The following is an 18,034-nucleotide window of genomic DNA, read 5'->3' on the forward strand; positions in this document are numbered from 1 at the left end:
GAATGTCTGTACATTTGCATCCTCTTGGCCTCTCTGCAGGGAAGAGACAGAAAGGTTTAGACATGAACTGAACTGAGGCACTGCATACCAGCAGGGAGCATTAATTCCTTCTTTATTTTGAAAAACTTCCTTGCAACCTCCTTTTTGGATGCACTTACTTGCAACTAAAATCCTGTATTTTTGCAAGCAGGAGATGGGTTAAGCAAGGTTTGCATGGCTTGCACAATGTGAGCTTGGTTGTGATGGGAAAGAGGAGACAGAATATTTTAGTAGGAAGCTGTAAGGCAGCCAGGAATGTCTCTCTAGCATTCCCATCAAAGACAGCTTTGCATATGTGGACCCTCAGCTACTTAGGGAAGCAGGCAGATGAAGTTAATACCTTCTAGCAAGTGGGTGCTGCCAACAGTCCCAGTGGACTTTCCAGTTTTTTTGAGGTCTAATTGCTCCTGTATAAAAGCGCATGACACAGACATATAAACATTTAACTAGATAGCACAGTGTCTGACACAACACAGCCCAAATCTCTTATTTAAAATAAAATGTTACTCCCAGCTCAGCAAGCCTTATTCTGAACAGGTGAACTTGCTCAGACTGCTGTCTCTGAAGGAATGGGTTGTGTGAATTCTGTCATCTGGGAAACACTGTCTTACTAGCTTTCAAATGGCACCTATTTACACAGGGAATTAATTACAGATTTCATATCTGATCCACCCTCCTTGATGAAGGGTCTGTGAATTTTGCCTGAGAAAGAAGTGTGAGAGAATTCTCTACTCTGAACAGTTTGGTCTTTCCGTTGTTTAGATACACCCCTATTGCATTGCCTAAAACCCACCAGACAGGCTCTCTCATGGATGCTTTATTTCTTACTCACCTGATCTAAAGTTGTTTGAGACACAGAATATTCTTCAATATGCAAGTTTTCCTTATTGGAGAGTATTAACCGAAAAATCTTAGCCAAAGAGGAGGAGCAAATCTGATACTGCAGCATGTTGTAGTGTTTCTCTCTCTGTAAACTTCCTGGGAAGTTCATGCGTATGAATTGCTCAGCAGGAGTAGGATCTGGAGGCATGCCATATTTTGGAGCTTTGATTTTCAGAGTGACAATATAGCCATCTCCAAACCTGGGAAGCACATGTGGATTTGGGAATTGGATGAAGAGATGGTTTCATTATTCAGGAGGGAAATTAATTTTCTGCAGCTATGAAAACATTCAGAGTTTCTGAAAGATAAAGCATAAAATCTAGCTTTGTAGCAAGCCCTGTGTTTGCCCTGCAGAAGTGATGTATAGCATAGCAGAGTTGAAATGAGATCTGCTCAAATTGCCTAGCATACCACATAGTTGCACCCAGAAATGGGTCTGTTTAAACAACAGCTCTTCAGATTGAATTGCTATTTTAAGAATGGTACATGTCACATACATTAAGTTTTCCCATTAAAACGCACTATAAAAATCTTTTACTCACTTGTATTTTAGCTGCTGAATTGTGCCCAGGCATTTGAAGGTACCTTTTACCATGATGGCTAAACGAGTACAGAGGGCTTCACATTCTTCCATACTTTCAAATAAGAGAAGAGATATTTGAGATAAAATCCAGCAGATGAACTTCAGCTACTCTGGGATTCTGAATTCTAAATCTTTTTACCTGTGTGAGGTTAGAACCACAGCTCGCCCATCTCTGAGCACACTGACAATAGAGTCCCACAGGAAGCGCCGGGACTGAGGGTCCATTCCAGTAGTCGGTTCATCCTGTAAGGGAAACGTTAAGACAATCAGAGTCAGAAAAGCAGATAAGAAAATCTGTTTAGAATCAAGTCATTATGTGTTTGGGCCTTAGCATATAGCTGCTTCCCTACTGAAATCTGTGCCTTGAGAAAGCACCTGCACCTTGTGCACTGCCCATGAGTGAATGGGTACTAACGTACTTCTTGGCACAAAGCAGTAAGGAAAAAGGTACAAGAAATTGCAGGTAAGAATATAATGCTGGCTGTGTAGGGCACGACTACAGGGAAGGGAGCGAACACAGTGACCAGTACAACAGTCTGGTCCCAGTTTAGGGACTTGGATATCAAAAGTATAAGCAGTTGTGATACCCCATTATACAAATACTTAGGACCCAAAATATAAATAAATGGAAGGAGGCTCATGCAGTAGCAGTTACATCAAATTGTGTCAAGTTTGGCTCCCATGTTTTGATGGACATTAGAGGTGTAGGTCAATGTACTGAAGAAACAAAGAAAATAATCTTAGTTCTATAATAATGGATACTTCAGATAAAATCTTCCTTTTCTGGTGCAACAGCTCTTGTAAAAGGAGAGCAAGTTCTTCCCAGGTAACCTTCTTACTTAACACAAACATACAGAACACACCTCTCAACCCAAGAGGCTAGTGAAGTAACCCTGATTTACACCAGCTAAGGATATGGTCCTGCATAAATCAAGTTAACACAGTTAGTAAGAAAAACTTCTAACAAAATCTTGGGGAAAAAAATTTCATTCAACATTTTGTCTTAAGAAATTATGAGAAAACATTTTATCTGGCTGTTTACTGTGTACAGGCAGAACACATATAAAGACATATTAAATGGCACAAGGAACCATGCTGTTGAAATGCTATTAAAATTTTTCTTTTTAGCGTACAAATTAAGGTGATACAGTGTAATTGAAATAAAGACTTTCTGTAGTAATTGCATTTAGAATTTCCCTTGAGATACACAATTATCTGATAACTTATTTGATGAGAACTACGTTTCAGCATTTGTATACTTTAGTCTAAATTTGTATAATTTATTCAAATATATTAAAGGCTGCAAGAGGGTAACTATCTTCCTCTGTCCTCCTGGATAAAGCAGCAAGCTGTGTGTCATAAGATAATCTTTTACATGAGCGGTTATACTCTAACAAGAAAAGGCAGACTGAAACCAAATGTGGATTTAAATTCAGATTTGTCTGGATTATAGATTTTATCTAAACCATTCTTTGTGGAAGATACTTCTTTCATAATCACTTGGGGTCCATTGAAGACATAGTTATACGTTTCAGTCTATCCCTGAAATTAAAGAACTCACAATTACATTGAAGTAGATATAAGTTGAGGGTAGAAAGGAGCTTGCGAGGACTGTCATAAACATTCTCATACCTCTTTAGCACGTAGTTTTATGAAATGTTATATTGAACTATCACAGAGCTATGTTACCATAACACTTACTAGCAAGATGAGCGGTGGGCAGCCTATAAGTGCAATGGCAGTGGAGAGCTTGCGCTTATTGCCACCACTGTAGGTCCCAGCCAGGTGGTCTGCATACATAGGAAGGCCCAGCTTCTGGATGCCCCATTCTGCAACCTATGAGAAAGACCATCTTTTTCACACAGCAGCTAATGCATAACAGACAGGATTGCTGATACATCCCTCTTCTGGCAGACATGGCAATCCGCTGGGTTTTAGCACATTCATTTTAGAAGCAGAGCAGGGGAGTCCAAAAAATTCGTGATGATGAGGAGAATTCTAAATAGTTGAGGGAAAGTCATAAACCAGCCTCAGCTGTAGAACTCCTATCTGTACAAGAATTGAAATTTTTTTCTTCTGGAACCTTCCCCATGTTTTCTTTCTTACACATAAACAACTTTAAAGGCAAGAACAAACTAGCAACCAGTGCAGTTCTGAGTCATAACAATTGCATCTTTACCCTTCCACAGTTGGCGCCACAGTTTTGCAAGTACTATTAATGCCTAAGAACCTGCATTTGATGGTGCAGTCTTCTATTTAACTGTCCAAATCACAGGAACGAGTCCCTGGCCTTCAACACACAGAATGGCAAGCCCACTTTGGAAACTCTGGCCCTTGGCATGTTATGAACCCAGTTTATCACCACAAATACTCACTGTAACTACATCTAAGTCAAAAGCAAGAATGCTTTACCCTCTTGATTTCCTCTGCTGGAACCCCCCGCAGGCGTGCATATAAGTAGAGATGTTCTCGTCCTGTGAGCAGGTCATCAATGGCATCAAACTGAGGACAGTATCCCATGTTTTGATGGACATCAGAAATGTGGGTCAATATACTGGAGAAACAAAGAAAAGGGTATTAGTTCTACAGTACTAGCTTTAAGACAGAGATGGACAGTTTCAACAATTTTTTTCTTTTCTGGGGCAACAACTCTTCTAAGAGGGGAATGAATTCTTCCTGATACAACACCCTACTAAAACATCTGTCTGTACAGAATAGCAAGGAATATATATTCGTTAAAGTCAGCTCAGTCCTGGTTAAGAGTGTAAGCTCATTTCCCCTCACCCATTTTCCTAACTACAGACTATGTTAAGAGAATTTCTTTGAACAGCCACTCAGATCTTATTTTTTGCAAATGTTGTTTATTTCTAGAAGAAAAAGATCAGTCAGTTTCATCACAGAGTGTGGCCACTGGGAACACATGGGCAAGACACAAGGCTAACACTTTGCTAACACTAGTAGTAGTAGTAGTAGAAGTACAGAATCACAGAGGATTGAGGTTGGGAGGCACCTCTGGAGGTCACCTTGTCCACTCACCCTGCTCAAGCAGGGCCACCTAGAGCAGGTTGTCCCAGAACATATCTTGGCAACAAAATAGCCATTGTTCAAATCACAACAATGGACAAAGAATCAAATCCCAAGCACACCCCACAAACCAAGACACACAACCTGAATCTAAAATAATGTGAGTATCAGATCAGACTTCATTAACTTTTGACATTATGCCAGCACTGTGCAAACAAAGATACTAGAAACAGCCAGAGAAAAGTCCCAAAGGTCAAAGTACCCTATTGGACTTGTTATCTAACATTTGTTATCTCTTGCCATTAGATCCAATTGCTTTGTCCCACTGTCAGCATTAAATTTCTTATTTTTTTAAGGTACTTACCTATTGCCAGCCACTACAGCATCTCCAGATGTCACATCAGTATCTCCAGTCAGCATTTTGAAAGTTGTGGTTTTGCCAGCACCATTCACTCCCAAAAGACCAAAGCACTATATAACAAAATTTGTCACATTCTTTAGTATTTCCAACTTGGAAATCAGTGAGGGCATGAAATCTGAACTGATCTGTGGAATGTAATCTAGTGTTATTGAACAACCTACCTCTCCGGGACGGATGCCAACACAGAGTCTGTCCACTGCAGGCGTGTGCCTACCTGCATAAATCTAAATAGACAGGAAAAAAAAACAATAAAAATCCTATTTTGAGACATCTACAGCAAAGTAAATCTTCTGAATTTCTTAGTTTAATGTTATTGGGATGAGCCAACTTTAGAACCAAGACAGGAGTAAATAAAAAAACTTAAAAGAAAGAGTAAGCATTCTACAAAGTCAGTCATTTATTTACATTAAGTAAATCTGTAATGATCCCTAAAAATACCAATTTTTCTGCATGCAGCCTTTTCCTTCATATCTTCAGCACTAGGAGACAGACCTGATGCTTTGTGAGGACAAAGTATCTCTGACATATCAAACCAAGGCGGAACAATACAGCAAGATAGCCTGAAGAATGATACTCCAGTTCTCTATTCATAAGATCCCAGCAAAGTGTGTAATCTTTGTATTTCTGTAGCTCAAGCTCACATGTGTTTTGATAGCATGCAATGTCTGGAAAGAAGATAAGTTAGCAATAACTATAGCCCTCGGTGTGAAATCAACCACGTGGTTAACTGAGACTGAAACTCACCTGTGGAAAAAACAGCATGGTAGAAGAAAAGACTACTAGTAGAAATGTACACTCAGGAGGTTACAGTTGTGTCAGACAACACGAGGTTTAAAAAAAACACCTTAAGCAGGGAGGGTTGCACTGTCCTTGCTGGACTTCCCTGTAGTTTGATTTCTAATCAAAGGAAATAGCCTTGACTTCTAACATGTTTATTGTTTTCCAAGGCATAAGGTTGACTTTGAAAACAATACCATCTGAATCCACAGCTGAAATACATTCTGAAAGAATAAATTTACACTGCACTCATTTATTTCATTCTTCTCAAAATATTACCTTGGTCAGGTCTTGCAATTCTAAGATATCTGTTTTGTTCCCTCCACTCATGATTCTTTTTCTTTCTTCTGCAACATCCTCATCTTCATCAGTAATGGGTGACATGGCAGTCTCAGAAAACCTGGAAAAAACCAAGAGATTGATTGCAGAAACAATGAGTTGCCCCGGATGCAGTTAGAATAACAATGTGAAGCAACGGTTAATCAGTTGCTAAAAATGCAACTGGTGGAAGCAGTGGTATTGAAACTTCACAATGTGACAGTGGCTGGAGCATTCTTGCTGTTGGGAGAATCCCTGACCTTTGAAAGTTATTCTCTAAATACTGAAATGGGAGGAAACTGCTTGCTTGATATCAGTCACTGCTTTTGCTATTTGGCTGCTCTTGAGTGACTACAGATAGTCCTTCAGCAGGTCTTTTGAGTGCACCTCCCTGTAAGACCGTATTTTTGTAATTGCACCAATTAGTACTCTTGCTGGCAATCTTGAACAGGAGTCAATGACCTGCTCACACCTGGAAGGTAACTGCTTTCATTGAGATAGAGGCACATTTGTAAAGCAGAGAGGGGAAGCTTCCATAGTGTCCAGGCTGCAACTGTCCTGTGCCATGGACTAGAATTCCTGTTCAGGGGTGTCAGGCTAGTACCTTATGCCAGTACTTATGACACTACAAACTTGCCAAGTAATTTTATAATCTTGCTATTACAGTGTCTTAATCTAAAAACATCTTAATTCAAGAAAACTAATTTCTTTAATAATATTTTCTTAAATTCTCTTAAGATAATGCACATTTGTAAATGCTTTCTTGAGCCAGGATATCAACAAATTCAGATGAAATCAGGTAAGCAAACAGAAGGAAAAAAAGCTGACAAAAGAGAAAAAGAAAGAAAAAGAAAAAAGAAGGACATAGAGAATAACAAAGACACTCACCCTGTTAATAAAGGAACATTAATAGAAGCTTTCAAACATACCATCTTGTGGAGAACAAACGGTGCTGCATAAGGAGATTCAGAATGAAGAACGCAACCCCTTGAACAGCCATGGCAACCAGGTTCTTTCCAACAAAATCCCACTGAAAAGGGTTGGAAACATGCTCCTCACCTTTGTGGAAAGAGCACCGGAAAGCAAAGTGAAATACTGCTGACAAAAACCACTGCTCCTCAGAACAAAAGGCATAATTGTAACAGTTTAGGATGAAAATCTGTACTTTATTTGGTCATGATCAGGCACTATCTTCATTTTCCAGTGTCTTATAAAGATTTTTAAGATACATCCCAAGCTCAGCTGCCACACGGGAGTAAAAGTAAATATAAGCTCTCCAAAGATATATTAATTTGGATATCATAACATGAAATTTGCGTGGATTATGTGAAAGACATACATTTTCTGAATAAAAACAGATGATTTCAAAACAGATGAGTTCTGCTATGTGACTGTTCTTTTAATATGAAGTTGTTTGGTATCAGAGGCAGCCATATCCTAAGAGGATGCATTTGAAGAACAGTGGCCACTTTAAGCATTAAACCAAGGGCTGCCAAAGTATTAAAATGAAATTAAATAATATATCCTCTGCTAATGATCTAAGGACTTCAGAACAAATGATAAGAAGACACCAGAATCTGGCACTGAACAAATGGGTTCATTTTCAATAGAGACAACTGGTTGGGCCGTAGAGTTCTGGCAGCTCTGTCAGAAGCTGTGATTCCTTCAGAGAGGTTGAACTTTCATATTCCTCATCCATCTGATGATGTGAAAGGGGAGAATTTCAGAAACAGCCACTAATTTTCCAAGATAAAACTTTCAACCATCTCATCCAAGGTCAGGCTATGCAATGCAGATATAACTTGTGCTTACTGGCTTAACTTACCAAACCTGGCATATACTTCAGTCACTGCTTGATTCATGGCCAAGTCAATGAGTCCACGGCCCAGGCAAAAATGTGGGAAGACAATCAGTACATTTTTCAATGTTTTATTGAACTTCAGCAAAGACTACAAGAAACAGAAACAACATAACAAGCAGCTGAAACCAGACTTCTTTAATATATGATTCTATGAATTTACCTTACTTTCTGTTTTTGATTTTGAGTAGCTAATTATGAAATTATTATTGAAGTTGGAACAGCTGGCTCCAATTGGCTGAAGGGATATTCTGTACCATATGATGTCACGCTTAGCAGATAAAGCTGGGGGAAGGAGGAAGAAGGGGGGACATTCAGAGTTATGGTGTGATGGAGCCCTGCTTTCCTGGAGATGGCTGAATGCCTGCCTGCTGACGGGAAGTGGTGAATGAATTCCTTGTTTTACTTTGCTTGTGTGTGTGGCTTTTGCTTTACCGATTAAACTGTCTTTATTGCAACCCATGAGTTTTCTCATTTTTACCCTTCTGATTCTCTCCCCCATCCCACTGCGGGGAGGGGAGTGAGTGAGCAGCTGTGTGGGGCTTAGTTGCCAGCTGGGGTTAAACCACAACAACCAGGTGTCAACAAAAATATTACTTACCGGGTTATTTTCAAATAACTCCAGGATGAATGTAATGGCACTGCTGTTGATCCCCACAAAGAGATTAATACAAGACAATGCAACATAAGCAGTGCTAGGGACATTGAAGAAAGAAGCAGCGGGGTACATCATGGGAATTACTGCCCATCTGCATGCAAAAGACAGAAAAACTATGACAACAGCTTCTCAGTATTCTCATGTCAGTTGGCCTAATGAAAACACAAAGTTGAGCCTTCTCATCCCAAGTGTACTGAAACAGTGTAACCAACCAGACATACCACTACAGCTTTCTTTCCCTGGTTACTAGATAAGTTTTTTCTTAGTCTTTTTTGTTGTTAAAATGCCGGGCAATAGAAACTGCTAAAATTGAGAAAGCTTAATGCTGGCAAGGTTATTATTACCCCAGATATCTTTGCCCATCTCACTGGATTGCACCCCAGGAGGGAGAAACAAATGTTAGATAAAGCAGATAAGATGCGCTGCTTTGCTAGATACTCCTCAGCCTTTGGAAATGCTCAAAGAAATCAGAACTCTGTACATTTTTATATTCTTTTCTAACTCCTCTACCATTGTTTTTTTACTCCTGATTTGGAACTTCCTGTGCCATGATTTCTGGGACATAGCAAATGTACATACAGCAGCACAAGAGGAGTATTCCTCTGGAATAAACTTACAATACTTAGCAATAATCAGTCTGACTAGAAAGAATTCAGTAACAATAACCTGAATTGCTTAACAGGAAAATACACATGTGGTCAGAAAGAATCATCCTAAGTTTCCCACTGTGACTGCAGCTGAACACAAGGGTTAACATACAATTCTATTAATTTACCTTCTTTTATGTTTTCTATTCAGAGTAGGAAATCATGAAATTATTATTGAAGCGACTGCCATGTGATTACTTTTTTTCTGAAAATTTCATCTTGGTAGATGCTTTAAAATATGCAAAGACATTTTAAATGTCCATCCACACAGCCATGAAATACTGTATTTAAAAAAAATATACAGAGCCACAGATAACTTATAAAAGATACCACTGTTGCACTTTAAAAAGATATAATGAAAAATTAAAACAAATGGATGTTCTGATAGCATTTTTTAACATTGGGTATTTTACAGACATTAAGTGACGGTAATGTTTTTCATTTTCTTAGGATTTTCATTCAAAGAACACAAAAACTTCAGAAAATTAAAGGTAGTCTGCCCAGAAAAGAACTGTTCCCTCTTAGGCTTAATTTGTGATATACATAGAAGGATGTGAAGCACCTCATTTCTCTCTTCAGCTCTAGAAATAGATCTAGTTGATCATTTTGCCTAGACTACATCAGCTGCAGGGCTATCAGGAAAATTATTTTATAGATAAAAATATATTACCACTAATTAAATGAGAGAGTGAATTTCAGTCAGCCTTATAAAATGGTATTTTACCAACACAAATGCTCATTTGAAGTGAAAAAAAAAGTCTTGAAGACTCAGTACTCTCTGCCTTTCAGTTAAATGCTGAAAGATACTTGAGTATTGGCTGTCAATGAGGCAAATGAACAAGCGCTAAATTCCTACACAATGTACTTATCAGAAAGCAGCAAACCGAACAAATATATTTTCCTGTAGGGATCACACGTAATGCTTAAAAATCTAAGGCACTGATGATAAAATCTCCTTTACAGCATGTGGCCAGAGTGTGTAAATATCCTGGAGGAGGGATGGAATCCATTTCTAACCTGTATTGCCCCCACTCAGTTTTACTCTTTAAAGCTGGATTTCTCGAAGCACAGAGCTCAATAGCATGAAATCATTTCCATATGAAATACAGGGCCCCACATGCAGGAATAACCTTGAACACTCACCCATACAGAAGCAGCAAGGCAACAAGCACAGGGAGATTAGTCGGAGAAGTGTATGCTTTCTTGTTGAATCCAGCAAATATAACCACAACCATTCCAGCACTCAGTGCATAATTGACCTGCCACATCACAGGGTGAAGATCAGTGTGTAAGACCTGAGACAGTCTGTAAACATACCCAGATCCTACACATTATTCCAAAAAGATTTTGAATTGAGGAACACTGGAATTCATGAGCTAGACTAGTCACCCTCATGCTTTTGGTTCAATGGGTCCCTGCCATCACTCGACATCTTTTTATCAGACTGTTCAACAAAAATACAACATATATTGTTGTTCCTTAGATTATGGTTTGGGAGCCAATTATTTCATGGTCCCTGCTGGCAGGCTGCCTGCAGAAAGAGGCCATGCATATGCAATGGAAGTGCAGTTTCTGATGGTGCAAAAGCTGTTTAGGAGGGAAAAAGCTAGTTACTGGAGCCACATTCCTGGGAGGAGGCTAAAGCAAGTATGCTTGGCCACTGCTCTTCTCAGTTTCTCTGTTCGGTATTAGTAGTGCTAGCCTACTGCAATGCACAGAGCTCCCCATGCAGAATGGAAGGTGGCATTTCACAGAACTGCCAGCACCAATCAATACTTTTGCATCATGCTATCAAGAGCCTCGGTCAAGCAGAATCCCTGTCAAAGAAGTAGCTGGGAGGCTGCGCTGACCAGCAGGGGACAGGAATTCAGAGAATTGCTTCTTTTCCCTCATTTACTAAATTAATGCTTTGCTTTACATTCCTCTGATAGAGCACCTTCTGAAGCTTGAAGAGGTTTGGGCTTTTCAATTATTTCAATATTTTTCCTTTTTTCTTTTTTTTTTTCCTCTCCAATTCCGTGTTCATGCTTTTCTTATTGCATAAGCCCTTGGCTGCTCTCTTTGTTGAGAAGGCTTGGCTAGAAAACAAGCCCCTTGCTGTGCATCAACCAGGCAAAGAATTTGCTCCTTTGTCACAAAGTGGCCTGAGGAGTAATGGGAGGGTAGCTGAACCCTGACTAAGGAAGCCTGGGCCTGTGGTCTAAATCCTTTTGGAACAACACAGATTAACATGATTCAGTGACCTAAACAAATACATTTATGTAATTTTAGACACCCTAGAGTATTTTCTCTGGCCTCCAGTTACTGTTCCAGCAGCCCGTGAAACTCCTCCACTTAGATTTCCTGAATATCTTGAAACATGTTATGGTTCTTCTAGAGTACAGGAGTGACTAGCATCATGCAGCTGGGCTTTCCCCTGCTACGGGAAGTTGTACTTTATTATGCATTCAGTTCTAAGGAAGGTAACTCTAAGATTACAGCCATTTCAGCTTCATTAGTTGAATAATGTGTTGGGCACCCAACAATTCCTACATCTGTAATTAGGAGGTCAAATCCTTAGCATGCTCTCCGAGAAACATTTAAAGAAATGAATGCTTTGCAATGCTCAGCATCACCCTTCACTCAATTCACTGATTAGTCCCCAGTTCATGCAAACCCAGGAATAATTGCAGGCTATGAAATCAGTCCAGCCATTACTCACTATGTCCCACATGAAGTTAGTTAGCCAGTAGATTGCAGGGCTCACACCACTGATGAACTGTAGATGCTTGGCTTTCGTTACACGTTCTTGAATCAGGTATAAAACAAAACTGGCTGGTATAAAGGACATGGCAAAAATCACACAAATGGCAACAACAGCATCCACTGAAGTGGTCAGCCTAAAACAGAGCACAAGAAGCGACTGTGAGCAAGGGAATGGATGCAACACAGCACTATAGTAGCATTTGGGGAATCTGGAAGGAATTTTAAGATCTAGAAGTAGCAACGTTATTTTGTAAGTAGAAGACCTTTCCGATTTCAAAATGTGCTAGTGTATTTCCCAAGTTGTGCTGGGTACTGTAGCTAAGAAACACGGATGATGGTCGTACCATTTCCTGATTTTTTTACTTTCCTTCATTCTCTGGGACAGTTCACCTCCTATATATATCTCAGTTTGACAGCCTTTCCTTTATGGTGTGTGTCAAAATAGACATTAAGCCACAACAGTCAAAGTGTTCTGGGTGCTGGGAAAAGAGGGACTCAAGGAGGCAAGTTGCAGATGAGATGAAGTGCAGATCTTGCTAAGGCAGAAGCTTTCAGTTTCACTGAATTCTGAACTTAATAGAAGACAGGAGTGGGAAGTCATGTTTTCTTAGGGGTGTCTTTTTCAACAAATTATGGCTTTTAGATTCTGGAATACACCAAACCTACCACATGCCATTGAAAATAAACCTGTGTGCTGTCCTTGACACCAAGATGGAGATGGTAGACTACTGTCTACCTGTAGTCAGTTAAGGGCAATTTCTGATTCTTCTTGGGATTATGATCTCTGTGTTATTTCAGAAGTAGATCTGTTGGCTTTTGAACATGAACAGACTTCAGAATCTTTCAGAATCAACAGAAACATGTAATCATGTATAACCAATGGTCATAGCTCCTGCATGGGATGGGAATGAACTCTTACAGGAATATAAGGAGACAGAAAAGAATAGATTGCATATCTAATTCTCCATCGGAATGAAACTTCATGGAAAGGCCTCCATGTTCTGTCAACTGACCTATTTCTCCTCAGAGTGTGAGTACATTGGAGGTGGTAAGCTCCCAGGAGAGGAAGGGGTAAAAGCTAGCAGCAGAGGACAGACTTACACAGTGACTTCAGAGAGTTGCTCCTTAGTAAGGTTGAGAGGATGGTTTATAGCAGTGATCCCATACTCCTCAGGGGCTTGGCCAGTCCGCAGGTTAGCTCTAAGGATTGCATTGTTGGCTACATTGACGAAACTAACCATAGCATGCCAGCCTTTATTGTTAAACCACACCTAAAAGAGCCAGAAAGCACAGATTCATTACCAGAAGCCTTCACTAATAACCCTGAGCTGCAGGAGAAAACTTGGCTGCCTTTTATCTACTTTGGTGGGCATTGTCAGCAAGGAAGAATGCACCACCAGGAATTCATAGCTTCTAGGCACAGTCCAGCAGGAGGAGCTCACAGCCCCCTATCAAGGGATTTTGTAGAAGCACATTTTAAAATTTAACAGAATGTGTCCTACTCGGAAGTATTTAGGACAGCAAGAAGTACTAAGAACATGGTTAAAAAATCTCACATTAGAAATAACTTGGCATTATCACTGTATCCCTTATTACTTATCATTAGTATTTCAGCTCCTCTTGCATCCAAGAATGCCACTACCGATAATGTCACAACTCGAAGTCTATGACAGAAAGAACTATGAGTTAGCAGACTACTTCCAGAAAATACCTTAATGTTATCTTCAGTTTCCATGTATTTAAGGAAATTAGAAATTTCTTTAGCAGCAGCCAGTGAAGTTTGTCCCTAGAATAAAAAAGAAAAGGCTAAAGATCAACTGTCTGGGTGCAATCTGGTGCTGCAAGTTTTCAGCTTTGTAACAATTCTTTACTAAGGGGACCAAAAAAACCCCCAAACTATCTTGCTTACTCCTGTCACATTCATCATTCGGCCAAGATCACTTAAAAAATTGACAACTTGATCTCCAGAAACATGAAGGACTGGGAGCCTTCCTCCTGTAGAAATTCCTCCGTATCTAACAAGAAAACAGTATCATCAGTCACTTTACCACAGACACAAAAATCTGTACATTGATCCACTTAATGTAAGTTTGATTTCTATATATCATATAACTAATGTATAACTCTCCACTCTTTTCTAACAAGTTGTATTAGGTCTTTATAGGGCTTACAAATAATAGTTCTATCAGTTTCTGAGAGGTTCATGCTACGATTCTGAGAAAATTATTATTTAGATAAAAGATTTGGAGAAAACAGTTATTTCTACGGTGCAAAATCTTTAAATCAAGATAATTGACTTATAACTGTTTGGACAGCATGAAGGACTGAGGACAGCACGGACCTCAGTTAAAATTTCAGTTGCCCTGAAAGGAGCAGGGATTCACCTATGCTGGTGCCAGCCAATACTCCATAATGATAAATACTATTGCACAAGGTGAACCAAAGTCTAATCCCATAGAAAGTAATGTCTGCACATGAACAAGCAGATATTCTATGAAGGAACCAGTCATCTGTCTACTACCTTCGAAGTGAATTCCTACTGCTGACGAAAAACTAAGTATGTTCCTCAAGGCTAATTAGTCACCTTTCTAAGCTTTGTATCTACAGTGTAGACATCACACTGGCATTAGCTGATGCCTCTACATAAGTGTGGAGTACTAGTGGAGTCTGTTTTATAACTACTGTACATATTCAGAGCAGGGATGAGGAGTTGTTATTGTTACTTCTATATTTCATAGGCTAGTGTCTAGGTCTCATCTTACTCATGTCCTTGTTTTGGAAGGCTCATATTTTTCTGCTCCACTTTGAAAAAGCTGCATCAGAGCACTATTGCAATGTAGTGCAGTATTGTATTGTAACTTTCCATCACTCAGACCCCATTAGTCTGACTCTTGTAGATAATAAAACTGTGACAGTTCCATTGTGTGCCTCTGACCTTCATCCTTGTGGGATTAGTCCAAACGAATATAACCCCTTGTCTTTATAAAACCCTTGCTGACTCCCAACCTATTTCCCACTGAAGCAATCACTTTGTTATATACTATCTTCCACAATTCCCCTTGTCCATTCAGAGAAACATTGTGAAGCTCCATGGTTAAACACAAATTCCTTGTTCCTTTTATTTACAACCATAATCTATGAACTAGTTTCTTACCTTCTTTCATTGACCCAGTATTTGCTCTTCAAGCTGAAACAGACAAAGAGAATCCTGTTTTTTAATGCACTGAACCAAAGTCAATGGTATTGTCAGGCTTAAATGGAAATTAAAGGTGAATTAAAGGTGAATTCCTATACTTTGCAGATCTCCAGTTCCCCCCAGACAGTTTCCCCCCCTCGCCCCCTTTGTATTCTCTTTCTTTTTAATTGCTGCCTATTACTTTAAGTTGTAGGGTTGTCAGGACTTCCGGTATTCCCTGCAGTGGGTTTTTGGATTTTTTTGTTTTGCTTTGGTTTCCAACATGATTCACCTCCAGCTCATACAGAGATAAGAAAGATTTCTGAAGTGACACATACTGGCTTTATCCTAAATCCATAATGAATTGGTTTTAAAAGATGTATCTAAAGCAATTATGACATATGCTAAGAGGAATCAGTCAAAGGCAGCCAGCACATAGCTAATACAACAGAAATTTCAAGAACTCTGCTGGGAATTGAAAAGGTGGCAAGGTCTGAATCAGAAATAACAGGCGATGGACACTGCATAGCTAATTGCTATGCACAACACTCAGGAAAGCTGAGAAGCTATCAGTACGATAGATGTATCTATGTAACACTGTCCTTTGGCTCTTCAGCACTTCTGGGAAGCAAGTGATAGTTAACAGAGGCAGATAGTCATGCTGGTGTGGCTAACAGTCCTTCTCCTTTGGCTCTTCAGCACTTCTGGGAAGCAAGTGATAATTAACAGAGGCAGATAGTCATGCTGGTGTGGCTAACAGTCCTTCAGGGACGCAAACTGGTATCTCTGCAAGGCAGTTCCCCATGCTGTGCAGAGGCATCAGTTTTCTCACCACTGACAGTTACCATTAAGATGGCATTCCATCACCGTTGCAGCTTAGCTCTGCCTATAAAGGAGTAGCCAATTATACAAATAAGTATAATTAAAACAATTTAACTCCTCTAAAATGGGCATCTCCTTACATCAGTAATATGGACATGATGCTCAAGTCTATGCAATACTGTGGCAAATCAGGTGCTGTGTTATTATTAAATAAGAATGTAAAGGCCAGATACAAAATACCACATCTGAAAAAACAGAGAGATTCATCCCTACCTCCCTTTTATCAAAGTGGGATATGTTTTCACCAGAAAATCTGAAATATTTCTGTGGGTAAGGTCTTGAAGAATTTCTGTGCTGTGCTGTACTCTCTGGAAAGAAAAGAAAACCTAATCAATCACAGTAAACTTCACAGTCTCTAAAGCTATTAAGTAAGTCTCAGTAAAACAGCAAAAATAATTTTGACTTAGAGGAATTGCTTAGGTTCATACTGTTGCTGATAGTGGGTCATTCATTTTCTAGCCCAAAATTCATTATTTTACTGAGATTTCAGAAGAAATCATGAAATCACAGAAGTCTGTGATGTCTGACACAAAACAACTGCACTTTACTCTGAAACTTGCCCCAAATTTTTACTTCAACTTGCTAAATCATAGAGAACTACCTTATCTTCACTGGGACCTCAATTTATTTGAAAAGCTTCCTTCTTTCACAGTGAAGATAAGGTAGTTTTCTATGATTTAGCAAGTTGAAGTAAAAATTAACATGAAAACTTCACCTTCACTAGCAAATTAGATGCTTTGAATGAAAACCATGCCTTATGACACCTTTGTGAGCTTTTTACAAACACAGGGTCCCGTGAAATGCAAAAGCTCAAACTTGCTGAGTTTATCCCAAGGTAGAATATACTTTAAAAGGTTCCCGGGCGGTTTCAGAGGGCAAAGCTTGCAACCTGAAACGACCTAGAAAGTAAGGCTAATGAACTTTCCAGAAGTTCCTACATTTGTCCACAGAGAGGCAGTACCGGATGACAGAAGTTGAGCCGATTCTTGACAATACACAGGAAGACGTAGCATCATAGTGCCTTCATTAAATAAGCTGTCTATGCTCAGACATACTTCACTATTATTTACTTCCCTGGAGACTTAAATGTGTTTCTTCCTGAAAAGTTATACAAAATTATCATATCCTGCAAAATTATCAGGATAATATTATGATAAAGACATTTCTCTTAGACTACTAGAATCTCCACAAACAAACAAACAAAAAATTAATTTTGCATCCTACTTGGATTTGAAGTTTTAGACTAAATTTCCCTCTCAAATACACTAGCATGCAATTAGCAAAATTCAAGTTTGGCTGTCTGTTGGATCAGAATTACTTGGAAATGAGAAATAACTTGGGATGCTGTGAATAACATCAGACTATAATCTCTTTATTATTTCTTTTTTTGCTTCATAGACAGGAATTCTAGAGATACGTAAACAACTTTTCTTTGTTGTTTTGTGAATAGTGGTAGATAAACCAAAGCAAGGAGAATCAGTGTTTTTAAGAGATTGTGTCATAGATTTGGCTTCAGAAAGTTATCAAGCTTGTGACATTAGTGGTAAAACTAGAATGACTTTAGTCATTTGGCTGTTGTGTGCAGTCTGCCAAACAGGAATATTTAAGTTGAATGGGGTGCATGGTGACACATTAAATTAGCCAGCTAATTACTCTGAGAGTGGCTGTAGTTCCATTTTCTTTAACTTGTTAGAAAAACATTTAGAAAATGTAAATACTAACAGGCTACAATTGTCCTTTGCTCCTCAAAAGAGCAAGCACATTTTATAAAGGGCACTACTAAGATTATTCATCAATAGAAGCAGGTGGGAATGTAGGTCTCATCTCTTCATATAGCATCAGTGGTTATTAAACTACTCATCTTCATGCACATCTAATGAACACTCATTAGGATTGCTTAGAATTTTCTTTCTAAAAATGGAACCAAAAGGCATGTAAAAAAACCGATTATTTGGGGTTGACTCAATATTAATTTTTCCAATTTTTTCCGTGTTTTTCAATTAATGACATTTTTTCTTTCCTTCC

At 39.1% G+C, this 18,034-nt stretch overlaps 1 protein-coding gene across 7 annotated transcripts in view; it reads right to left on the reverse strand.

The window, feature by feature from the left end:
• Positions 1-18,034, reverse strand: part of ABCA4 (ATP binding cassette subfamily A member 4) — an 87,433-nt gene that overhangs the window by 2,385 nt on the left and 67,014 nt on the right. For 6 of the 7 annotated variants that reach the window (XM_080407045.1, XM_080407044.1, XM_080407040.1 and 3 more), the window contains 18 exons: positions 16,223-16,317; positions 15,107-15,139; positions 13,862-13,967; positions 13,664-13,738; positions 13,054-13,223; positions 11,909-12,086; positions 10,351-10,466; positions 8,504-8,651; positions 7,870-7,993; positions 6,974-7,103; positions 6,006-6,126; positions 5,111-5,173; positions 4,893-4,999; positions 3,917-4,058; positions 3,206-3,340; positions 1,644-1,747; positions 1,464-1,556; positions 872-1,121 (listed from right to left, as the gene is read on the reverse strand). In XM_080407045.1, the coding sequence (XP_080263171.1) occupies positions 872-1,121; positions 1,464-1,556; positions 1,644-1,747; positions 3,206-3,340; positions 3,917-4,058; positions 4,893-4,999; positions 5,111-5,173; positions 6,006-6,126; positions 6,974-7,103; positions 7,870-7,993; positions 8,504-8,651; positions 10,351-10,466; positions 11,909-12,086; positions 13,054-13,223; positions 13,664-13,738; positions 13,862-13,967; positions 15,107-15,139; positions 16,223-16,317 (2,190 nt within the window). Of the gene's footprint in view, positions 1-379; positions 447-871; positions 1,122-1,463; positions 1,557-1,643; positions 1,748-3,205; positions 3,341-3,916; positions 4,059-4,892; positions 5,000-5,110; positions 5,174-6,005; positions 6,127-6,973; positions 7,104-7,869; positions 7,994-8,503; positions 8,652-10,350; positions 10,467-11,908; positions 12,087-13,053; positions 13,224-13,663; positions 13,739-13,861; positions 13,968-15,106; positions 15,140-16,222; positions 16,318-18,034 lie in introns of all 7 variants that reach the window. The other variant, XM_080407043.1, reaches the window with a different exon arrangement.

This window comes from Falco punctatus (genome assembly GCF_963210335.1).
Source record: "Falco punctatus genome assembly, chromosome: 11".
NCBI classification, from domain to species: Eukaryota; Metazoa; Chordata; class Aves; order Falconiformes; family Falconidae; genus Falco; species Falco punctatus.